Here is a 26,557-nt window from a genome sequence, read left to right on the forward strand (position 1 = left end):
TTTTGTTTTTTTAAATTGATTTCTTTTTTTAAAAAAATTTCCGTAAAATATTTTATATTTGGAAGGTGGAAACTATTTGATTTATGCTTCTTAGGATCATGATTTCACAAACTAGGCAGCTATAAAATCTACATATACTAAATACATGTTTTATGAATTTTTACTTTTTGGAGAAGGATTCTACATTGCTGTAAATTATTTAAATTGATGTTATTGTCGGAAGCATGATTTCCTAACAGGACAATGCAGTTCTATAAGAAGGACAGCCATAATACTGACCACTGGCTTTCAAAACTCTATGCTAAGTGTTTCAAGAGCAGAGTGGCAGGGATAGATTATAAGATATATAGGCACCTGTTGGAAATGTTTGTATTTCAATTCCTTTACAAAATTGGAATGGTGTTTGTTTATTGTGTATCACCAGGTTGTTCATACATTGCGTTAACTTTTTTTAAAAAAAAAACGGAGTAACTTATTGTGGTCCAATTCACCTATAAAGCAAAACCAAAAGCAAACAATCCATGTAATTACTTCACACAATATATTAACCTGACCAATAAGATTCCTTAGAACAGGGGTGCCCAGCCCATTGCCGGCAATGGGGAAAAAGCTGCGATACATCGTGCGACGTCACGTGACGTTGCGAGTTTGACATCTCTGCCTTAGAATGTTTTAATGAGCTGTATTTACTGCTTGTAGGGGACATTTTGCAGAACTACTCAGCTACTGGCAGCTTCTTGGTAAAGACAAGAGCTCCATGGCAGTAGAATATTTTAGTTCTCTGAAGTTATATGAGAAAAACTGTGAAGGAGAAGAAAGCGTGATTTGTTTGGCTGATCTTTATGAGACCCTGGGACGATTTCTTAAAGACCTAGGTCTTCTCAGTCAGGTAAGTACCTCTCCAGAAAAGAAGACACATTCAGATCTCTTGTTTTTTTCAGTGGCAGATACAGAATCAGATTTCTGGAGAAACTTGAGATTTTATTTGAATAACTTTCATCTTTCTTTTAAACATGTTTCCTACTTTTCATGATTATAGAAATTTGACAACAGATATAAGATATCTGTATACGTTTAGCCATGTGATTGATCAATGCAACTGATTTCATATTGTCATTTTTACTGTACTGAATGACATAATGTAGAATTAAACTAACAATTGACACTAATTCTTGGAAAAGACAAGAGCTCCATGGCAGTAGAATATTTTAGTTCTCTGAAGTTATATGAGAAAAACTTTGAGGGAGAAGAAAGCATGATTTATTTGGCTGATCTTTGGGCCATTGTGTGTGTGTGTGTGAGTGTGTTACTGACTATCCTTTTCTAAAAAAGAAAAAACACACCTTCTTTATAGGCAATTGCTCCATTGCAGCGGTCTCTGGAGATTCGAGAGACTGCCCTTGATCCCGATCATCCCAGAGTGGCCCAGTCACTTCATCAGCTAGCTAGTGTTTATGTGCAGTGGAAGAAATATGGCAATGCTGAGCAATTATATAAACAAGCACTTGAAATCTCTGAAAATGCTTATGGATCTGATCATCTCAGGACAGCTCGTGAACTTGATGCTCTGGCAACATTATATCAGAAGCAGAACAAGTAAGGAAAAAACCATATTCTATCCAGACCCCCCCTCCCCCCCACTTTTCATTTTTTAACAAGACTTTCCTGGGGATGCTGCTAGAGTTTTCTTGGTATTGAATTGCCCAAGAAATTGGGTTTGAGAATATAGGGGGAATATGCAGGGAATGAAAGTTTTGAATGGTTTTAAATAGTTAATTATTTGAAACATATCTTATGGAAACCTGGGAGAAAAATTAGGGAAGTTTGGAAAGTAACGTAGTACACAATGTAAATGACATTGTTTGATTGGTTTTACAATATTTCTTAGTTTATGTTACCTGCCTCATTCATTTTGTGAATTGCTATAGTTAATGTTTTTGAAATACCGTTTTAAGGAATTACTATAATTTGGTTTCACCTTAGCTTATCTATAAAATTTAAGGAGATTCGGACCAAGTTAATATATTGATGGAAGGGAACCAGAAAACATCAAAACTCACAGGCTATATTAGGAAGTAAAAAAAAATCCTGGAAGAAAGCAAGAAAACAGAAAATACTTTTGCCAAGGAAATACTTTTGTCCTCTCAGGGTTGGTGGTTGAATTCCCAAAACTCATGGTCTTGGGCGACTTTAACCTACCGTCCCTGGGAGGATCGTCCGAACTGGCTCGGGAGTTCATGGCTTCCATGGCGGCCATGGACCTGTCGCAAATAATTTCTGGACCGACTCATGAGAGAGGCCACACCCCAGACTTGGTGTTCTTGTCTGGACGGTGGCGTGATGATATCGGTGGGGGTGCCACAACTGTTACGCCCCTGTCATGGACCGATCACCACCTCCTGCGGCTAGACTTCCCCTTTGCCACCCCCCACCGTGGGTGCACGGTGCCAGTCAGATGGTACCGCCCTAGGCGCCTAATGGACCCTGATAAGTTCCAGGCAGCGCTTAGGGACACACATGCACTCCCTGCTCACAGCTCGGCGGATGCCTTAGTGGAAGCCTGGGAAAAGGCAGCCACGGAGGCTCTGGACCGAGTTGTACCCTTGCGGCCTCTGACCCGGCACAGATCCCAGCGAGCCCCATGGTTCACCGCGGAGCTCCGGGAGATGAAGCGTCGGAGACGGGGCCTAGAGAGCCGTTGGAGATCCAGTCGATCCGAATCTGACCGATTGCGACTAAGAATCCTCACCAGGTCTTATCTCGCTGCGATAAGGGTGGCAAAATCCAACTACTTTTCCACCATCATCGCGTCCGCAGATAATCGCCCGGCTGCCTTGTTCAGGGTGACTCGCTCCCTATTAAACCAAGAGGTGAGGGAGGAACCCTTGCAGGGTCGAGCCGAGGAATTCGGTCAATATCTGCTGGATAAAATTGCTCGGATTCGAACTGGCCTGGACTCCAACTGGGCTGAGCTGGAAGAACAAGACATGGACAGTCTTGTCGACGTCATCTGGGAGGAATTTGATCCTGTAACTCCTAAGGAAGTGGACAGGATTATGAGAAGGTTGAGCGCCTCCACATGCTTACTGGACCCGTGCCCTTCCTGGCTGGCCTATGCAGCTCGAGAGGGGACACGGGGCTGGTTCCTAGCGGTCATCTCTGCTTCTCTGAGTGAGGGTCACTTCCCCACCGCCTTGAAGGAGGCGGTGGTGAGACCTCTCCTCAAGAAGCCCACCTTGGACCCATCCTCTTTGAATAACTTTCGTCCTGTCTCCAATCTTCGCTTCCTTGCGAAGGTTGTTGAGAGCGTGGTGGCGCACCAACTTCCTCAGATCCTGGATGAAGCGGTTTATCTAGACCCGTACCAATCGGGTTTCAGGCCGGGCTACAGCACGGAGACGGCATTGGTCGCTCTGATGAATGATCTCTGGAGAGCCCGGGACAGGGGCCATTCCTCTGTCCTAGTCTTATTAGACCTCTCAGCGGCTTTCGATACCATCGACTATGGTATCTTGCTGCGACGCCTCAGGGGACGGAGTGGGAGGCACGGTTCTGTGTTGGTTCTCCTCCTTTCTCCAGGGTCGCTCGCAGTCGGTGCTGGCAGGGGGACAGAGGTCGACCCCGAGGCCTCTCGCTTGCGGAGTCCCTCAGGGGTCGGTCCTCGCACCTCTCCTGTTCAACATCTACATGAAACCGCTGGGTGAGATCATTCGCAGCTTTGGAGTAGGGTACCATCAGTATGCTGATGACACCCAGCTTTTCATCTCAACTCCAAACAATATCAGTGATGCCCTCGACGTGATGTCCCGCTGCCTGAAAGCGGTCCGGGAATGGATGGGGAGGAACAGGCTTCAACTGAACCCAGACAAGACTGAATGGCTGTACGTACCGGCAAGCCAGGATATTCAGAACGTCCCATCCCTTAACATCGGGGACAAGTTACTACCCCCTGTTGATAGGGCCCGCAACCTGGGTGTCCTCCTAGACTCACAGCTCTCCCTGGAAGATCACATAGGAGCTGTGACCAAGGGGGCCTTCTCCCGGGTTCGACTAGTTCGCCAACTACGGCCTTATCTGGACCTGGATGCCTTACGTACAGTCACCCATGCCTTTGTGACCTCTCGCCTAGACTACTGTAACGCTCTCTACATGGGGCTGCCCTTGAGATCCACTCGGAAGCTTCAACTGGTGCAAAGTGCAGCGGCACGGACACTCTTGGGAGCCTCCCGATACTCCCATATCACACCTCTCCTCCGTGCGCTGCACTGGCTTCCGGTTGCCTTCCGTGTGAAGTTCAAGGTGCTAACAATGACATACAAAGCCGTACATGGCATGGGTCCGGACTACCTACGGGAGCACCTTCTGCCAATGTCAGCACCCCACCGTCCTGTGCGCTCCCACAGAGAGGGCCTCCTCAGGGTGCCACCGCTCAAGGAATGTCGGCTGGTGGCCCCCAGGGGGAGGGCATTCTCAGTGGGTGCGCCAGCCCTCTGGAACAGCTTACCAACCGAAATCCGGATGGCCCCCGACCTCTGCACCTTCCGGCGCGACTTAAAAACCTTCCTGTTCCAGCAGTCCGGCCTGGCATGATAGCTTTAATTGGGGTCCCAGTTTGTTTTTACTATTGTTTTTTATTGTTCAATCTGTATACCTTCCTTCCTCTGTACACCGCCCCGAGTCCCTCGGGAGAAGGGCGGTTTATAAAAACAAATAAATAAATAAATAAATAAATAAATAAATAAATAAATTTAGATTAGTCCATAGAATTATCAGGATTCAACCAGAAGGACACATCCAAGTTCAAACATTCAAGTTCACAGCTACAATTTACATGAAGCTACATATTGACCTGGTTATCTGCATTGTGCCAGATTTCTGTAGGCTCCTAATGAGGGAAGAAATGAAAGAAGAAAACAGAAAGATGACATTAGAAATCAGGGAAAAGTTTAAATTTGTGTATATTAATGCCTGCAGCAATATTCCAAGGAAGAGTTATACAGTCCTATATAGGTAGGACTTCTCTATTTGTTGGTTTTTATTGGAACCAATCCCCTTTATATTCTGAAAAATTATGATCTTCTAAACATATTCTACTGCTAAAACGTCTGTTCATCTATCACTGTTACTATTAACTGAATTTTTCATTTAGGTTTGAACAAGCTGAACATCTTAGGAAGAAATCCTTCAAAATTCAGCAAAAAGCTGCAAGACGAAAAGGCAGTCTGGTAAATAATGTAACTTCACCCTGTTGGGTTGAGACATCATTTTTTTTAGAAAAATGACAAAAGTTGTTCTCAAATTAGATTGGCATCCTTGTTAGTATGCATTCATTTACAAGTTTTGCCATTGGCAGTAAATTGATTCAGATGTCATTTATGAATACAACTTGATTTATATCACATGTAGTTATATTAAATTTTCATACCAAAATAGATAGTTTTGATTCCTTTTGCTCAAAAAGTCGTTATTTTATAAGTATTTTTGGATGTGAGGGCGATCTGGCTGCGACATCTGTCACCCCATTGATCGCCAGGGTTGATTCGGCTGATCTGGCTGGCTAGGCGGGTGTCCCCTTCCTCCCTCACCGCTCCATGTGCGTCCCTCCCGAAGCTGCGCGCTCGGTGGAAGAGGACGACCATCCCAGATAGAAGGAGTGTACCGATCTTCGGTCAAGGGTATAAGTATTTTTTATAATTCTGAAAAATGTCTAGCAATATTGGCATTCCTACTTCTTATTTGCCTTTTCCCCCTCCCCCCTCTTTTTTACGGATTTTTTTTCATGCAAATATTCTCTCTCTTTCGCTGTCTCTCTCATCTAAATGGATAGGTAATTTTGGGGGGGTATATTAATATGCTTTACAATCTTATTTTAAGCTTTCCCTTTCCTTGCTTTAAAATACAGCATTACACCGGAGAGGACCTACTATAGTTAGTAAAGCACACATTTTTCCCTGTGGAACAGTACATATTCAGATTCTGTCATGGATTCTGCAGATTGGCTCCAAGCATGTTTTCCCTTAGTTTTATCATTGGACATTAAAATACCAAGGAAATAATTTCCTCATTTGCTTTTAGTATGGATTTGCTCTTCTTCGTCAACGATCTCTGCAGCTGGAAGAGCTGACTTTAGGTAAAGATACCTCAGATAATGCTCGAACACTTAATGAGCTGGGAGTTCTCTACTACCTTCAGAATAATCTGGAGTAAGTAATAACCAGGTGACAACTGATATATCTTAAGCTGAAGGGTTTTTTTTGAAGATAATTAAGTAGAGTAGTAGCATTAATTCTATGCAAGAGTTCCATTTCTGGAAGTAGTGACATTGAATAGCTTCTTAATAAATAAAATTAAGAATATCAAATGAATATTTTCTACCTGCTTAAAAGATAGCAGAATTGATGTAATTAAAATGCATGGCCTTTTTGTCTGCATTAACTTGCTATCTTTGTAGTAAAAAACAGGAAATGTTGAGTTTATCAAAGTTTCAAAGGATGACTTGATATTTATTTCCCAGTATAAAGCATGATATTATAGACACCTTTATTCTTGTGCAGGTCACATAATAATCTATACTATGAATTCAAAATATTTTGGCCAGTCATATGTTCTATATGACTCCAGAATTGGAGTTCAGATGTGTTATGTTCAGTATATGCAATTTTTGAAATTATTTGTGATTTTGAGCGAATGCATATATATTGTGACATTCATCAGATGGCTAGGAGGTACTCAGAAAAACTGCAATAGAGATCCCCTCACAGATTCTGTATTACTTTCCCTGACATATTTTTGGCATTTGAGACTGAGTCTCTTCTCAGTTTCTGATTTTTGATTAAAATTAATGAAGCAAAGAAGTGCTTGGTGCTTTCTGAACTTGGTTGTTTGCTTGCGGACTTTTCATTATTCGAAATTAGATAAAATCATCAGTGCTAGTGAATACGGTGTTTTCTCCTTGTTTATATAGGAAGTTTTTATACAATTATAGTTCCATAAGTTATTAGTTGACAAAAATTCTGGAGCATAGTCATTGCTCTGGTTTGTGTATGAAATATGCAATTTTAAATTTTAAAATATGCATATTTAAAAACGTAAGTATTCATTACTTGTATAATACTGAAATTTATTTATTTTATTTTAATTTAATTTAATCTTACTGTTTGATTATTATTATGATGATATTTTTTTCTGATAAGAAAATCTTAACAACTGGCCAAGCAAACCAGATCTCTACCTGTAATTCATGGAAGGGAAAGTAACCAGTTTATATTAATAAACCATACTAGTCTTAATTTATTCAGATATTAAATTGGAAAGAGTGATTTTCTAACAATAATCAGATATATGGAACATAATAAGTGAAAGCTAAACATAATAGCGAGGTGTATGACTTTCTAAGAATACATTATTTTCCAACTGGAATTTGACATGATTTAATTATTAGCTTGAAAGCAGATTTGTTCCCATCCAGTCATGTTTTGAGGATGAGGGCTGACCTGACATATATCATTGAGACTTGGTTGGGCAGTGAAGGGAAGGCTCCCCGTGGGGCGTTACTGGTCGAGGGACCTTTTTTGTGAGGCTAGGCCACAGGTCTGCAACCCGCGGCTCTGGAGCCACATGCGGCTCTTTCAGCCGTCTCCTGCGGCTCCCAGTCCTCTGCCATGTGCAGTCCAAAAAAAAAAAGTGGGACTAAAAAAGTTCAACCAATCAATTCAAATATGCAGGGTAGGTGCATATCTCGCGTTGTCTCCACTCTTCAGTCAAACCCTGTTCTGCGCATGCGCACACATTTTTTGTGGCTCCCAGTTTTTCCTTTTGTGAGGGAACCGGTTCCGAGTGGCTCTTTCACTGTTTCAGGTTGCTGACCCCTGGGCTAGGCTTTAGATATCAGTGGGGATTGCTGTTCATTTACCCCCCTCACCTTCCCCATTTCAAAGTGGCCCTGAAGAACACTCGGAAACAACTGGTTCAGAATGCAGCAGCATAGGTAGGGAGGGCTGGGAATTCTGGGTTTGCCAATATTATATGCCACTTGTATGAGCTGCATTAGTTCTCAGTTCACTTTGTCTGCAGTTAAAGGTGCTAGTTATCATATTTAAAATTTTACATGGCATGAACTAAATTATTCGTGGGACCACTGCTCCCTGACAGATTCTGCCCATCCTATCAGATTGGATAAGGGTAAGCACACTCCAGATCTCTTCCCTAAAATGTTGCCTTCTAGTGGGTCCTTGGAATATGCTTTTCCATGGCTACCCTGCCTTGTGGAACCTCCTTACCCCAAGGTATCTGGCAGGGCCCCTACACTTTTAGCTTTCTGGAATTTAGCTTTCTAGAGACCATCTATTCCTAATTATCTGTGACTTATTGGTGGGGTATACCAGGGATGACTGAAATGGCAGATTTTAGGTTTTGTATTATAATTTTATGGTTTTGTATTATGTATGGATACCTCAGAGTAGTCCTTTAAGACATACAAGCCTTTTGAACAAAATAAATGAGTGAACAATAAATTGCAGTTATAACTAGCTTGACTTCATGAAGATTTCCATGAAAATAAATGAGCAGCCTTTCTGTTTGTTATGTTACTGTAGTAGTGTGCCATTGACATCTTAATATGCACTGATAATTATCTCTAAACTGGCTGACAGGACAGCAGAGCTTTTCTTGAAACGCTCTTTGGAAATGAGAGAACGGGTTCTTGGAATGAGTCACCCTGATTGTGCCCAATCACTGAACAATTTAGCAGCCCTCAACAATGAAAAGAAGAACTATGACAAGGCAGAGGAATTGTATGAGCGAGCCTTGAACATCAGGAGAAGAGCATTAGCACCTGACCATCCTTCTTTGGCTTACACTGTGAAACATCTAGCTGTGCTCTACAAAAAGCTGGTAAGTATTGATGTCTAACATTATGGATACTTTAGAATTCAGTGCCAGGAATTTCTAATCATTGATCACCAGTGGGTTGGACTATGGGCATTAGTGGCTCAAGCTGGGAAGTAAAAAGTTATGTAATTCTGGTTATGTACTTTTGTGTATTAAGTACACTGAAGTGTTCAAATTGAAAATTTATTTCAGAAACATTACTCATTGTCCTTCTCCAGAACTATGAAAGAAATATATGCAGTCTCATGTGAGTCTGTATAGGTGTACATGTGTGCCCGTTTCTTTGTGTGTGCATCTACAAAGGTAAACATGTACACATAAAAATTAGTTGGTTTAGTTGCAAAGTTTAGATTATTTTTAATTACAAAATTTTATTATTTTTTTGTAAATATTTTATTAATTTCAGGTTTTACAATCATAAGTACTTAATAAACAACTTGGGGTCTGGGTTCCTTTATCATTCAGTGGTATATATTAATTTTCACTCAAAATATCCAATACTACACCATCCAGTATTTCCCTGGTCCTTTCTTCTTCCAATAATAATCATTTTTGCACACTATGCAAGTATAATTCTTATTGCTATTAATACCTATACAATTAAATATAAACATCTTCATCACATGTTTCTAATATTATATATAGTGTCAATAATATGTTTATAATATTTTCTCTAGCCAAAACATATCTCAAATTTATTTGCAATCAAGAGTTCCCTTATTCAATCCATATCCTGTTTTTTTCCTCTTTTTTCAATTTTAATTTCCCATCAATATTCAACATAACTTTATCAATTATCATTTACTCATAATTAATTACATTTGGGTAACTAAAAGGTTTCCTTATACCAGGGGTCAGCAACCTAAAACAGTGAAAGAGCCACTCGGAACCGGTTCCCTCACAAAAGGAAAAACTGGGAGCCGCAAAAAATGTGTGTACATGCGCGCATGTGCAGAACAGGGTTTGACTGAAGAGTGGAGCCAAGGCGAGATATGCACCTACCCTGCATATTTGAATTGATTGGTTGAACTTTTTTAGTCCCACTTTTTTTTTTGACTGCACATGGCAGAGGACTGGGAGCCGCAGGAGACGGCTGAAAGAGCCGCATGCGGCTTCGGAGCCGCGGGTTGCAGACCTGTGCCTTATACCGACCCTCTTAGTATTTTCATATTTCCCATCTTATAGAAAATTATGTTATCCTAGTTACAAGTGCTTTTATTTCTAACAATTGTCTATTCTTTTAATCATATTCAAACATCCATTAGATGGTATAATACCTTATCTAATTAGTCAGGACCTCTATTTTCTTCAGTCTTACTCTAGCTGTCTTCCTTTGCCAAATAACTTTGCAAGTCAGTGCATTTAAGTCACCAAGTATTTCTTCCTTTGTTTCTGTATATATTATTTGGAATAATAAATACAATTTAATTAAAGTGTTTTTGTAAAAATGCTTAATCCATTTATATTCGTTAAACAGCCTCCATTTTCTTTCTTCTTCAGTTTCTCTTAGTTTTTTGTTCCGCAGTTTTCAGCATTTCTCCTAATAGTTCTGTCCATTCTATCAGTTCTTCTTCCTTGTCCTCAAATATGTTCTGAAGTCTTGAAAAGTAAAATGTCTTTCCCATTTCCAGTGTTATATCTGGATCTTCCAAATTTTTATTTATCTGTGCCTGCCTGTTGGTTTCTTCTTTTGACTCTTCTATCTTTATGTCAGTTTCCTTTTCTTCTTGTTTCTGAGTTGCTAGTTCATTCTTTATGGCCATTTTCTGAACTTTTTTTTGCTTGTAAGTTTAAGTTGGAGAGTTGCTCATTTACATTATTTAAATTATTTTTAGTCTTCTCATAATTTAAAACAATTGTATCTTGAATTGATTTCAACATGGAAAGAATTTCTTTCTGAAGTCCATTTACATTTTCTTGTTGATTATTCATGTTTCTTCCAAAGAAAAATAGTCCAGAAGCAACTTTCCCACTGTTTCTTAATATTTCTTGGTTATTCTTGAAACTAAAAGTCAGTCAATATTTGTAATCCAGACCAGCCAATTTAGAATGGTTTATTGCCTCCTTTATATAGACAAAATAGCCCAAGGATTCCCGCCCCCCTTTTCCCAGCTGCAGTCTGCAAAAGTGAAAGTTTCCAGGAAAAACAAAGAGCCTTATCTATGTCCAGGCTTTGTGTCAAATTTTCTTTAAGCATAATAAATTGTAATGCCAGGGTTCACCACTAGATGTCATAAACATCCATCTTACAGCTTTTAAGTCCATATCTATTTCACCTACTTTCCAAATATCTTTTCAAAAAGAAAGTCTTAAAAATACTTTTAGTCCCCAAATTTGTCAAAGCTATGTCTCTATATTAAATCCAAATTAATCTTGCAGTTTTCTCTAATTTCCCCCAAAGAAAGTTATTCGCCACTTCTCTTTTCCTGAGAGAGCAGGGCAGAAATTCCCCTTCTCTCTATCATCTGGGAGATTCTTGGTTTGGGAATTCTTTTTCCAGGAAGTGGTTTTAAAATTATAAAGAGAGGATCGTTCTCACCTAGTTCCATCTGTGTTGTTCAGAGGTTGCTAGTTAGTGCTTATCTTGGGTTGTTGGTAACTTCTGGCTGGCCACAAAAATGTGGCCAGTGTTTCTTCTGCCAGTTTGAAGGGCTTCCTCAGATCAAATGGAAAGGCCACTGCCCCTCCACGATCAACAAGGGTCCCCTTTTTTGTTGCCTCTCCGGGGTGACTGTAGACCCTTTTTAGGGTCCCCAGCAGAGCAAAATCAGACATGGAAAATGGAGCCCCATTTTCCTGTGCCTTTCACACCACGACATCTAACCCGGATCAACTACAAAATTTTAATTAGATTGTAGGGATCTGCCCAAACAGGAAATGTGTTTTATTTTGAGCTTGAAATGAAATAACATACTTCAAAAGTTTTGTTGAACTTTTTCAAATTGACCACAATATAACAGGGGGAAAAATGCTTGAAGTAATTTGTTTGTAGTGTTTTGAGTATTTCAGTGAAGGGGCTCAAAAGAATTCTCTGGAGTTAAAAAAGTACAGCATCCACTAGAGATGATAACAAAGAAGTACAGAAACTCTTTGACATCCTCTTAACTATTATTTTTGTAGCTGAAGAGAGTGATAGGCCTAGTCTAACTATCCTTGAATTTTTTTATTTATTTTTGACTGATAATATATAACCTTTGTTTTTGGCCTTTCCCTCCTTTCCTCACTCTTCTCACTTTCATTATAATTGGAGATACAGGATTTGTAGCTCGTGGCAGGGTATTCCTGCAAAAGGCAACTAGGATAGTGGTCCTGATACCATTGTAAATAATCTACAGTCATAGCAAGACCCTTTCTTAGAAGGAAAGTCTGTCATGAAATAACAGCCAGGTAATTCCAAGAGAAACAAAAATAGAAAGCGCTTTTTTCCCCATGAACCCCCATGTTACTGGGGAATATGATAGAATTTTATCAGTGATGGTAAAAATTCCATCAGTGCCTCTGTAGATATATAAGGCAACAGAAGCTTCTGCAGAGCCTAAGCGTGGCTGCCGGGCAAGGAATAATAAGGAAGGAAAGCTCTCTGATGCTGTTGCTGCTGCTTTCTCCTCCTTGCAATTGTTCCTGCTGTCCAGAAAGAGCAGCTTGTTCCAGAATGCACTCTGCCAGATCATAAAGCAGCACCATAAAGCAGAGGTCCCCAACCTTTTGGGTACCAGAGACCGGTTCCATGGAGAGAGGTTTTTCCGCAGACTAGAAGGTGTGTGGTTTTATGTGCTGCCTGCATCCTGCGGATGGGGCTTGTTTGTTTGTGCGGACTGGTTGCTGGCATGCCACGGCCCAGTAATGGTCCATGGACCGGGGGTTGGGAACCCCTGCCATAAAATGACAGGCCATAAGCCAATTGTTGCTCTTTCTGACTTGGGAATCGTGAACAGTCATAAACATTCAACCCTGAACAGCACTCTTGTTCATTGAGATTCTGTAGCTTTCTCATTTTATATTTGGTCACATTAGCCAATCAGACCTACCTCCTCCATTAAGAGGTACAGGTGGTGAGAGGCAGGATACTTTGTGTTGGCATCAGACCTACTTTTGAGGTGAATTTGGGGCTATAAAGAAGTCAGGTTGGGCTATTTATAAGTTGGAAGAAAATGAAGTTGGGCTTCATCTTGTTATCTGAAATACACAGTGCTTTTTTTGTAAAAGAAAAAGGTGCCGGAACTCACAGATGTCATACAACCCACCTTGCCTACCTTACAAGGTTCCATCCAAAAAAAGGTGCCGGAACTCCGTTCTGGGCGTTCTATGACAAAAAAAGCCCTGGAAATACAACACTTGGTATATTTTTCATCTGAAATTTCAATTCCTATCCAGAAAAGAATGGTATTATTTCTGGATGGTACTTGGAAAAACATCTGAAAATCTACCTATTTTATTTTGTACACAAGTTACCTGAATCAGTTACTCTGTGCTCAAAGTGTTTGTAATTCAAACTGTTCTGCACATCCTTAGCAGACTGAGAAAGCCAGTTAGTGTAGCGCAGTGGTTCTTAAACTAACCTAATAGCCTCTTTTCCCAGTCAGGGAAAGACCCTGGACTGCTCTTTTATACAGATATCTTGGCAACAACAGCAGCAATTCCAAAGTAGATGCTCATTCACAAACAAGCAATTATAACCTCCAGAATATGCTCAAATTACCCCCAATTTAAGAAGCACCGATCTGTTGATTAAGACACTAGAATAAGAGCAGAGAAATACGAGTTCTACTCCTGTGTGGAAGTCAACTAGATGACTTTGGGCCAGCCACACTATCTCAGTCCTAAGAAAAAAAGCAGTTGCAAACCATTTCCAAAAATGTTGCCTAAAACTGTATGGACTTGTCTATGGAGTCATCAATAGTCAATACTGACTTGTGGAAAGGAAGGAAAAAGAAGAACCCAAAATGTAAGCTTTTCAGTTTTGCAAAGTTTCTGTTTCGATATATATTTTAGCTAATTCATGTTTGCTTTGTTTCCTAGGGAAAGCTTGAGAAAGCTGTTCCTCTATATGAGCTTGCTGTAGAAATCAGACAAAAATCCTTTGGTCCAAAACATCCAAGTGTGGCTACTGCTTTAGTAAACCTGGCAGTTCTTTATTGTCAAATGGTAGGTTTCTTTTCCTTAATTAAAAAAAGGTAAAATGTATGATGATATATATTGTCTTGGGTAGTCTGAAAAACATAGAAAAATAGAAGTGAACATCAGCATAAAACATCAGTATAAAAAAAACATCAGCATAAAAATAGAAGTGAAAATACTTCTTTAATTTGAGACAAATTGATATAGATACAGAAGTGGAGCATGTGTCTACATGATGCTTATTATTTGAAAGGTGACATCTAGGTTTTTTTTTCAGTCATGCATTTCTTTGCTGTTTTTAAAAAAAATCAAGAGGAAGAGCAAGCACATATACTGGAATGGGTCAATAGCTAGCCAATTTTGAGTTTGAAATTTATGGAAAAAAAACTTTCCTTCCCAAAGCAAGGGAGGAAGGATCTTATGTTTGCACATGATTTTACTTACTATAATAACTGCTAAAATTTTGGGAAAGGGGATATTCAGGCGTAAACCTTGTCCTATAGACCGACAGACTGATTTTCTTTAAAATGAATTTCAGTAAATATTTTAAAAATACATGCCTAATTTTGTTTTCTTGTCTCATGTTTAGAAAAAACAACAGGAAGCGTTGCCTCTGTATGAACGTGCATTGAAAATTTATGAAGAAAGCTTTGGGCATACACATCCTCGTGTAGGGGAAACATTAAAAAATTTAGCTGTGCTAAGGTATCAAATAAAATGTGCTTCTTCTATTGCAAATAAATAAATTGCTACTATTTATAGCAATACCTAATGTTTATATTGATGATATAATTGAGGCATTTTGAATTCAAGGCAGATAGTATTGAATATCAGAAGCATTTCTGCAGCCATATTTTGAGGCACTCAGTCTGCTTCTAGCCTATGGAAGATCCAACTAAGGGTGGAGGTTGTATATGACTGAATGATCCTGTCCTTACATTAAAATTCTCCAAATTGTTGAGTCCGGGCTGGAATGGGAAAGATAGTAGATGTTTCTGTGTATACCAATGACTTGGCATGAGGATTAGGTACTGAATGCAGATTATGTATCTTTAACAGAATAACAGAGTTGGAAGGAACCTTAGGAGTCTTCTATCTAGTTCAATCCTCTGCTCAAGGAGAACCTTTATTAAGACTTTATTTTGTCCTACTTTCTTTTCTCCCCAAAGCTATGAAGAGGGTGAGTTTGAGAAGGCTGCTGAGCTCTATAAGAAAGCCATGGAAATTAAAGAAGCAGAGGTAATGGGTGGAAAAGCTACTTCCCATCACTCATCAACAGGAGATACCCTCAGCATTAAAAGCACTTTTTCTCCCAACATGTATTTTCAACAAGGACCAAGATAATGGAAGGTTGTATATTCATCATTATAAGGAAATATTTTTGCTGAAAATAAATAAAGTTCCATTTTAAAAGTGGAAAAAGAGAAGAGAAAAAAGGTTAAAAAATTGTGTTAGTTAATTAACACTGATCTCGAGCATATTATATCCATCTAAGGCCTATTGTTTTTAAAGATTTGGCTAATGTTTCAAAAATTATTATCAATTATGCTATTAATTTTTTTCTACTTCTTTTAGAAACAACTTGAGTTGTTCTGACCCCAATTACATAAGTAGAAATCATTTAATGGCCATTTGGATTTTTGGATTGCCATTTTTTCTTCATTGCAGAAAGTAGTGACAAATGAAACTAGTATTAACAGAACAATTACAGTCTGCATTGACAGACTTTAATATCAATGAGTTTTATTTTTAAAAATTAAATGTATAGTCAACATTAAGCATTGGTTACTTATACAGATAAATATAGGTAATCCTTAACTTATGACCATAACTGAGTCCAAAATTTCCATTGCTAAGCAAAGCAATTGTTAAGTAAGTTTTGCCCCATTTTATTACTTTTTTTGCTACAGTTGTTTAGTGAATCACTGCAGTTGTTAAGTGAGTTCTGTGATCATTAAGTGAATCTGGCTTCTCCCATTGACATTGCTTGTCAGAAGCTATATGGGAAGGCTATGCATGATGATCACATTACTCCAGGACAGTGCAACTGTCATAAATGAATGCTAGTTGCCAAGTGCAATTTTGATCACAATTGCCAGCACATCTAGGAAAGGTAGGGTGTTATTGCTCTCCTCCTCTGCTGTGAACTGGACGTGCTGGTTTGTCGCCATCCCGATGGTAACCTTTCAACCACTGTCTACAATAAGATGACCCATACTGATTGGATCCTACTCTATCAGTAACCATCCTATTTCACACAAAGCCAGTTGCATAAGAACGCTATTTAAAAGGGTTACCACTCATTGCAGTACAGAGATAGCAAAGACCAAAGCATATCTCCACCATATATGCAAACAAAATGGCTACCCAACTAACTTTGTCTGGTGCTGTTGCAAAGATTGGGTGCCACGTGCAGATTGTGAGTTGCCAACTACACAACATGGGCAACAATCCCATACATCAATGGGATTTCTGAAGCAACCGCAATACTTCCACCCTACGACGTCAACATTGCACACAGACCCAGTCAAACTCTATGCTCCAGGTTAATGCACCCAAAGAACTGTTACCCACAGGCAACATATCCATTATCTATAAAATCAATTGTAGCAAATGCCAGTTTAACTATGTTGGTGAAACGTCTAAACGCCTTAAAACCAGAATCCATGAACACATATTGGCAGTTAAAAGACAGGAACAACGTTCCCAGGTGTGGGCGCACATGGCTGAACATGGCCATACTTTTGATTTTAAAGGAGCAAAGGTCATCTCCCAGGACTCCACTAAAGGCGGCCGTCTACTAAAAGAGGATTGGCTATCTGACCACCACTCAATCAACAGACATTGATTTACTACCACCATACCAAACTTTAAAGAGACATGAACAACAGTGTAAAACGTCTGAATGTTTTAATCAATAAGAACATGAAAGGGCTGTCTTACTTACCTGTCAGACACCGTATTAACATAACAGGTGAAATGACTTCAACACAGTCTATTTCTGTAGATTTAAATGAGAGACAGAGAGCTAACACAATCAGGATATTTTACACAACCAACACATCAACATCTGACATTCTTGCCCAGCAAAACAGCACATCTAACCACAACATCCAGAGTGTAAATCCAACAGCAGCACAAAACAGCCACATGCAACAGAACAGACACACACAACAACTGAAGAATGACAGAATATTGAGACCATGATGAAGACTGACTTTTACAGCGGGTCCAGATTCACGACATCCAAATGCGAGAGAATGAGGAACGACTGATCTGGTTACACGTCCCACGAAGATATTGATAGCTGACAAGAGCCATGCTGGCTCAGGAATTCTGGGAGTTGAAGTCCACGAGTCATAAAAGAGCCAAGGTTGCCTACCCCTGTATTAGAGGAACCTTTAGAGATGATTCCTAAATTATTGGAAAAGATAGAAGAGTTTGGAGAGATAGCAGGACTGAAGGTAAATAGAGAAAAAAACTAAAGTGATAGTTAAAAATCTCACAGGTTAAAAAAAAAATCAGAAAAAATAGAACTACATATAGTTAAAAAGTTTAAATACTTGGGAATATACTTGACAGCAAGATGTTCAATGATAAAAGAAGATATATAAAACTACTAAACCAAATAAAACTTGACTTGGAAAAATGGAAAACTCTGCAACTGTCAATATTAGAAAGAATTGCTATGGTGAAAATGAATATATTACCAAAATTACTGTTTTTATTCCAAACAATACCTATAAAACTAGGGGGAAAAAATCCTTTGAAGACTTAGATTCCCTAATTTTAAAATTTATCTGGCAAGGGAAGCTAGAGTTAAATTGAAAATGTTACAAGAAGCTAAGGGGAATGGAAGTTTTGGTTTGCCAGAGTGGGTTTTATATTATCAAGCATCAGTGCTAACATATGGGTAAAAGAATGGATGACCCTCAGAAATAAAAGATTGTTGTATTTGGAGGGATCTGATTACAACTCTGTTGGCATGCTATGGTATGGGAAAAATAAAATTCATAAATATTTTCAAAACCACTATATTAGAAATGTATTACTATTAAAATGGAAAAATAATAAAATGGAAAATATATTTGAAAATTCCAGGATGGCTTTCAACAATGGAAGCATTTGTACATTCAAATCTAGTCAGTCTTGAGAAAATATGGACCGATAAAGATATTCTGAATGCTGAAGGGAACTTAAAATCTAGACAAGAGATGGAAAATCAGGGGATTGATCTATCATGGTGGTGATATTTATGAATGCAAGTGAAATATGATAAAGATGTTAAAGTGTATGGATTCTATAAAAAGTAAATTTTGTTTGACCAGATATTACTAACCTCTGATGAAAAACTAATTAAGAAAATGTATAACTTTCTATTAAATTTGAAGATAGAAGACAAGTAAAAGAAACAATGATAACATGGGCAAAGAACTTTGGATACAATATAGATTTAGAGAAATGGCAAAGCCTGTGGGAAAAAAATTATAAATTGACAATGTCAACCTCTTACAAAGAAAATCTATACAAAATGTTTTATAGATGGCACTTGCCACCAGCAATATTAGCTAAAATGTTTAAAAATATGTCAGATAAATGTTGGAAATGTAATCATAAACCAGGTACTTATTATGTGTGGTGGACATGTGTTAAAGCAAAGAGATATTGGACAAAAATACATACTTGGCTAGAAAAGAAACGTAGATTTTAAATTTGAACTTTTTAAATTAGGTATAATGCCAGAAAAGCTTGATAAACAAAGTGTATATTTGATTTTGCATGTGACAACAGCGGCAAGAATTATATTCACACAATATTGGAAAAAAGAAGAAATACCACCAGAGGAAGAAATAATTAAAAAAATACTAGACTTTGCGGAAATGGACAGACTTACTCTGAGGTTGAAAGAAAAAGAAGAAACAGAGTATTTTCAAACTTGGGACTTGTTTTATCAATGGCTGGAGAAACGAACTAGGGATTAGGAATTTAATTTGTATTAGTGAGTGATAAATTCAGACAACATGTTTGTTGAATAAGCACTGTTGAATTGTATTTAAAAATCAATAAAAACTTTTTTAAAAAAGAACTGTACAGGTGGTCCTCAACTTACGAACACGATCAAGCTAAAATTTATGTTGCTAAGTGAGAAATTTGTTAAGTGAGTTTTGCCCCATTTTATGACTTTTCTTGCCACAGCTGTTAAGTGAATCACTACAGTTCAATTAGTAACATGGTTGTTAAGTGAATCTGGCTTCCCCATTAACTTTGCTAATCAGAAAGTTGCAAAAGGTGATCACGTGAACCAGGGATACCGCAACCATCATAAATATGCACCAGTTGCCAAGCATTCAAATGTAAATCAAATGACCAAGGGAATGCTGCGGTGGTTGTAAATGTGAAAAATGGCCATAAGTTACTTTTTTCTGTGCTGTTGTAAGTTTGAATGATCAGTAAATGAACTGTTTAGTGGACTACCTATACTCAGAAAGTATTTATTATATGTGAACAAGTGAAACTGACAGATGATAGATGATAGATAGATAGATAGATAGATAGATAGATAGATAGATAGATAGATAGATAGATAGATAGATAACTTTTATTATTTTTTCCCTGTGTGCACAATGGCACACATTAAAAATTAAATTTAGTTGCTTCCTCTCAAAGTGTACACATACATATTTAAAACATACAACATATGTATAGATCTACACCCTTACATATAAGTAACATATAAATATTCCCAGTCCATCTTGAATACATAATGGAAGGAGGAAGCTTTAGAGTTCACAAGGTTAATACTGTATGGAACAAAACTGACTGAATATGTTCTGCTTTGGATACCATGGAGCCTCCTCCCAGAAGGTAACAAGGAAAACAGGACATGAAGAAGATGTGTAGTGTACCAGACAATCCGCCAGACCCTGCTCAAGAAACGCTTATATCCCATGTCCTGGATGGGAGGGAGGGAACTGCCATTGATCTTTTCATCCATCCTCACCACTCTCTGCACTGCCTTCCTGTCTGAAGCAGTGATGCTTCCAAACCAGACTGATGTCGTATGACAGGATGCTCTCAATCGTCCCTCTGTAGAAAGTGGCAAGGATAAAGGAAGATGTGCTTTTCTCATGCGACACAGTAAATGCAGGCGCTACTTTGCCCGCTTCACCAGTGTCTCACTGTTGAGCAACCAAGCCAGCCTACTTGTTAACTGCACACCCAGGAATTTGATCCTGGTAACCATCTCTACACGTGAATCATTAATGCACAGAGAAGTGTGACTGTGCCTGCCTTTTCTGAAATTGACAATGATTTCTTTGATTTTTCTAGTTAAAACTAGGCTGTTTTCCTTACACCACATCACCAAACCCTCAACCTCCTTGTGATAAGCACCCTCATTGTCTGTTGTGATTCAGGGTCAGCCTGTGGGTTCGGCAGTTGGGTCAGACGAATCAGAGGAGGAGGGGGGTGTTGAAGACCTTGCTGAGGGGGTTGAAGATCTTGCTGATGATAGCCCTCAGGCAGGCCCCTCCCACTTGGTCACCATGGAGACCCAGCTGTGTGAGCCTGACAGTGTGGATGAAGATGACCCACAGCTGGCCCTGTTCAAGGACGCCCGATGCAGGAGACAGTCAAGTAGGAGTAAACAGAGGAAGGCTGTGGGGCTTCTCGGAAGGAGGCAGAGAGAGGCCACGCCCTGAACTCTTTATAAAGGGCATGTTTGGGGAGGGCTGGTTTGCTGAAAGCAACCGCTCAGATAGTGTTTCAAAGCTCCTGTATCTTGGTACGTGTCTTGTTTGTTTTTTGTAGTAATAAATTTGGCAGACGTCATTCCAGCCTCTTGCCGTTTATAAAGGGGTTGCCTTTTCTACAGGGCCGGTAGCAGGCTGGTACAGAACATTGTCATCATGAATAAGGCCCGCTACTGTTGTATCATCTGCGAACTTCACAATATGGTTGGTGGCAAACCTAGCACAGCAGACATGGGTCAACAGGGTGAACAGCAGCGGACTTAGGACGCAGCCCTTTGGAAGCTGAATTTTCTGTATATTCTGTCATTTTGAATTTCAGAGCTATGTGACAAAATTATATAAAGCTTAGCATTCATGGGTTTAGCACTGGAAACAAAACAAAAGCATAATATTGAAACCAGAAACTGCTACAAAAGAATGGGTTTCTGAATTGAAAAAGTGATGAACTTTTTCCATATAATTCAAGAACATTACATAAAATGAGCAAAATGTTTTAAAACTACAAACAATTATACAAATGAATTATAAAACTTTAAGTAATTGTACTATTATAATAAACTATTATATCCTTTAGAAGTACATATTTGAATCAGCAAACTAGCTTCTTGTGCTCAAAAACTAAATGTTTAAAAGCAAGATCTTTTAACACTACTGTTCAAAATACATTTTTATATATTAACTGCAAGTCATACAACAAATGCATTTCAATAAACAACTTTGGATATATTCATTTGGAAGGTCTTTTTTCATGAATGTAATTGCATCACACTAAAATTGTTTTAAAATTATGGCCACAGTAGAATTCAATACAAATATTTCAACTGATTCTAGTCATGCTTCTCAAATTTCTAAACATAAAAATAAATGCTACCAAAGTGACAATAATTTGAAATAATATATTTAAATGCATTACTTTAAAGAAGGTGATTGTTGAAAGCTTGGAGTGAGAAAATCTCTTATTTAAAAATATCAAATCTAAACTCAAAAATCCATATCACTGTTGTTAGTCATTCAGCCATTTCTGGCTCTTTGTGACCTAATAAATAATAGCTGGCAGGATTGTCTGCCAGTGATTATTTATTATATGTTCATGTTTACAGTCAGTAATATTGTACAGCTTTTTTCTGTGGGCCTTCTCCACAGTATTATTTTTGCATCAAACATTAAATATTTATTGGTGTTTTTAGTAAACCACCTTGTTTTGCTTCATGCAGTTTATCTAGATTCTAGACTTTATCTTGACTCTTTATCTTCTTGTTGTCCAAGGTACTCAACAATTTTCTCCTAAAGTCCATCACATTTTCATGTTAGCCTTTCTCATAGTCAGCTTTTCATAGCCATACATTATGACTGGAAGACTATAGTTTGACAGTAGATACCTTTAATAGTAGAATGATTCACTGTACTTTGATATTTTGACTAGATTTGTCACAATATTTCTTTCAAAAGAATTTATTTCATGGATACAAATACGGTATCTGGAATTCTGAGCCAAAGAATTTCTACCAGCAATTCTCAAGTTAAATGGACAGGGTAACAACATATACTTTTTATACATATGATTTATCCCAAAAGCCTTAGCACAATCAATAATTCAAAAATGTTTTCTGGAAACTCTTATGCCTTTTCCATTATCCATCAGATATTTTCAATGTCCTGAGTGCCTCTGTTCTGTCAAAAACAGTTTACATCTCTGGCAGGGCTCATGTATTCTTAAAGCCTTAACTACAAAATCTTAAAACATAATCTTACTTGCATATGAAATATGTAAGTTTTTGTGGCGTTGTAATACAGGTAGTCCTCAACTTACAACAGTTCATTTATTGCTCATTAAAGTTACAATGAAAAAAGTGACTTATGAACATTTTTCCTAGTTACAACCTTTCTAGCATTCCTATATATGATCAAAATTCAGATACTTGGCAACTGGTTCCAAGATCAGGTGATTCCCTTTTGCGATCTTTGTGAGTGGGGAAGCCAGAGTCACTTAACAACCAGGTGTCTAATTTATCAACTGCAGTGATTCACCTAACTGAGGCAAGAAAGATCATAAAATGGGGCAAAATTCACTTAACAAATGTCTCACTTAACAACAGAAATTTTGGGCTCAATTGTGGTCATAAACCAAGGACTACAGTACATGTACATGTATTGATTTATCTTTTCCAGTCTTGGCCAGTATGTTTTTCAGGTCTGTTTACAAATTGCAAGCAACATATCAACAGTATTGTCATACAAGGTTTTAAAAAATTATATTGGGATTTCATCAACACCTTTTCTGTTAACTGTATTTTCTAAAGTCCATTTAATTTCACTTTCCTAAGTGTTTGACTCTAGCTTAATGATTATATTATTATGTCAGTGATAGTGTTGATTTTAGCACTGAAAAGAATCAAAGAGATAATTATAAGTATCCACAACTTAGGATGGCAATTGGGACTGGAAGTTCCTTTGCTAAGGAAGTAAAGTGCAGTGAAGGATGGAAGGGAGGCCTGGTAAAGTTCTAGGGAGATGTAACAAGAATCAGACAAAGAGTGAGAGGTCCGTCTGTGGTGGAGGTGGTACCGTGAAGCTCAGAAAGAGTATGGAGAAGTGCACAAATGACCAATGCAGTGCAGATATAGAGAGGTTAAGGGATGATTCACAGATGAGGGAAACTTACCCCAGCAACTTGAGACCTTCCCTGTAGCTTCCCATTGATTTTCTGGGTTAGCCATCACAGAAAGTCCGAAATGGCAATGCCATGAGAATTTGAATTATAGTTGATTAAATGAAAGTATTTTACAGAATAATATGATTATTAAGGAGTTAAAAAAATTGAATGAATTATATTGATAACTGGATAAAGAAACAGACTTAATAATAGTTTGGGATGTAAGTGAAACTGTTATGAGGGGTTCCTTGACTCAATTCAACTGTTTGGAGAAGAAGAAATTTCAAAAAATACAAAGGATATAGGATGAAATTAAAATTACAGAAATGGAACTGCAGAAGATGTTGATAGACTCTAAAATTCTACATCAAATTAAGCAATTATCCATTCAGGAACAGAGACAAAACTGAATTATACCAAATAAAAATATTTTAAGTATGCAAATAAACCAGAAAATACTTGGTTTATTAAATTAAGAAAATTATAAACAAAATTCAAGAAGATGACACTGTATTAAGAGATAATCTGTTGAAATGTCTTTCATAATTTTTATTCCAATATCTACAAGAAGCAGGAAATGGATATACATACAAATATCTGAAATTAAGACAAATGTTTTACCACAAATGTGTTTTTATTTCAGACACTGCTGATACTGATTACCAATGCTCTATTTAAACAATGGCAAAAGGATATTTCTAAGTTTTTATGTGGCAAAAGAAAAAAAATAAGAATTATAAATTGTTGCAAGATGCTAAAGAAAGATGTGGTTTGGGTTTACCAGATTTAAAACTGTACTTTGATGCTTGTTGTTTGGTCTAGATCAGACATGTCGAACTCGTGACGTCATGTGACGTCGCAAGACGTATCGGGACTGTTTTGCCATTGCCGGCAATGGGCTGGGCGTGGCTTCCGGATGATGCGTCTGGCCCGTGGGCCGGCAGTTTGACACCCCTGGTCTAGATGAAAAACTGTGTAATCTTAAAAATAAGAAGTCACTTGAATTGGAAGACCATGAATGAGATTTGGATGGCATGCCTTCCCATGGTACAACAAAGTTAAAATAAATGCTGATGGCAACAATCATTTTGTTAAGTATACCATTCTAAGAGTTTGGAATAAATATAAAACAAAGCTTTCCCTCAAAAAACCTCTAGGTGGCATTTAGAAAGCTTTTTCCAGAAAAGAAATGATAGTGAGAGGAGACCAGTTGACTGTTACCCAAGCCTTTGATTCAAGTCAAAAGAATTGGAATCTGAAGGACGTCTTTTGCATTGGCTCCCATACGTACAGTTTAAGGAAAGATTTAATTTAGATAGGAAAATATATGGGTTTGAATTTACAAAATAGGAATTTGAAAATTTATTATGTGGTAATGATAAAACATGTTGGTGCTAAGATTTATTAAATGTTGAAGCTGAATTTTGAAAATATGTGAAAGAATGCATGATTCAGCGGGCAAGGAATTTTGGGTATAATGCTTCAGCAATGGGAAAATATGCGGGCAAACAATTGAAAGTTTACAGTGAATTACAATTTGAAATATTTTTTTTATAAAACAATGCATCATTGGTATTTAACATTTGATAAACTGTCAAAGATGTTTAAAGTTGTTTCAAATGTATGTTGGAAGTATAATTCTAAAGGTATTTTTTATTCATTAATAGGCTTGGTAAAGCAAAAAATATTGGGCCCAGATCCATGTTATAATGCAGAAGGTTGGACAACAGATTTGGAACTTAGTTATTATATATGTTAGTTGCAGTGAGAAATCTGCATGCCCAGAAAGATATGTCGATCTCCACTCCACTACAGAAAAACAGATGGAAAAAAGTGAAAATGCTAACAGAATTATCCATCTTTGTTTCTAATTGAAAATTGCTTTGTGTTCGAGACAGAAAAAAAATGACCTCTTGACTTTGGGTTTTTCTGATTAGCTAGTTTGTTGTTATATTAGTGGCTAGTACTTGTTAAGTTAATAAAAGTAAAAACTTGGAGGCTCTAATTCTATTTTATATTTTATTATGTTGAAAAAACTTCAAAGTTAATGCTTTTTTGCCCTTTCATTCTTTACACCTTTCCTTCCCCTTTCTTTCTCCTTCCTATTTTCCTTCTGTTTTTATTTTCATTTGTATTTTCTATCATTATAATCTTAATAAAATTCTTGGAAAAAAGGGAAATGGCAGTCACATGATTATAGGCTACTGTAACAGGTCATTTAAGTGGGAGCCAGTTGCGGCTTCTGGTTTGCGTGCACGGCGCTTTTGGACGTGCAGGAAGAGCTCTCTCCCTACCGTCCAATCCTTCTTCATTGGAGGACCCTGAAAAGGATCGAAAGTCGCCCTGGAGGGGCGATCACTGCAGGGAAGCCCTCCTGTGATTGTGGAAGGGCGGCAGCCCTCCGCTTGAATCCAGAGCAGCTCCTTTTGGCCCAAAGAAGAGGAGACCGGCCATCAAGATGGCCGATCATTAAGCCGTTTGCTGCTGAAAGCACCATCTAGCTAGCACAATGAAGCAATCTGGAGGACCTGGGTGAGACCTTACCTTTCTTATCCCCCTAACTGCCTGCCTGTGGAACTTTTCTGAAAAAATTCTCCCCCTTTTTTTAAAAACCAACGACATTTGTATAACATTTGTATTTGGGGAATAACATTTTAAGCCTTAAAGCATGGAAGGAAAAAACCACCCATCTGATTAAGCAAAGAAATTAAGCAATCTTATTTCTACTCATTAAAAAGCTCCTATTTTTGTGGGGATCTACTACCCTATTTTCTGTTTAAGATGTAAATTAAAGGAAAAAAGAATGGACTAATTATACAAAAGCTTTATATTAATTTTGGAGGGGAAAGAACTTTACAATTTATTCTATATGCTATTGATGATGTCTTGTGGCTAAACTTGGAATTGCAAGTAAACCTTTTGCTTATTGTGATAGATGACTGAATAACAGAGCTGCCCTTGATACTATCTTCAAAGATAAGTGTGGGAACACCTGGCACTGAAAACAACTTTTAGGAGCATTGGAGGTGGAAAATTATTGACTCTTATTAAAATAGCCTCCATGGAAGACTTAGCTGTAAACACCAATGAAATGGATGACTATATCCCACCACTTAACTACAAATTGATATTGGACACAATCTTG

General features: G+C 38.0%; 1 protein-coding gene across 1 annotated transcript in view; it reads left to right on the forward strand.

The window, feature by feature from the left end:
• The window catches only part of NPHP3 (nephrocystin 3), a gene marked incomplete at its 5' end in the record, with an annotated part of 50,009 nt that extends 30,926 nt beyond the window's left edge, over window positions 1–19,083 (forward strand). The window contains 9 exons of the mRNA XM_083376519.1: window positions 700–889; window positions 1,355–1,596; window positions 5,150–5,225; window positions 6,076–6,203; window positions 8,652–8,892; window positions 13,909–14,034; window positions 14,597–14,712; window positions 15,177–15,357; window positions 18,799–19,083. Of these exons, the coding sequence (XP_083232645.1) occupies window positions 700–889; window positions 1,355–1,596; window positions 5,150–5,225; window positions 6,076–6,203; window positions 8,652–8,892; window positions 13,909–14,034; window positions 14,597–14,712; window positions 15,177–15,351 (1,294 nt within the window). The 3' untranslated portion in view covers window positions 15,352–15,357; window positions 18,799–19,083. The remainder of the gene's footprint in view (window positions 1–699; window positions 890–1,354; window positions 1,597–5,149; window positions 5,226–6,075; window positions 6,204–8,651; window positions 8,893–13,908; window positions 14,035–14,596; window positions 14,713–15,176; window positions 15,358–18,798) is intronic.
• Between the last annotated feature and the right edge of the window lie 7,474 nt (window positions 19,084–26,557).

This window comes from Vipera ursinii (assembly GCF_947247035.1).
Source record: "Vipera ursinii genome assembly, chromosome: Z".
Taxonomy (NCBI): Eukaryota; Metazoa; Chordata; class Lepidosauria; order Squamata; family Viperidae; genus Vipera; species Vipera ursinii.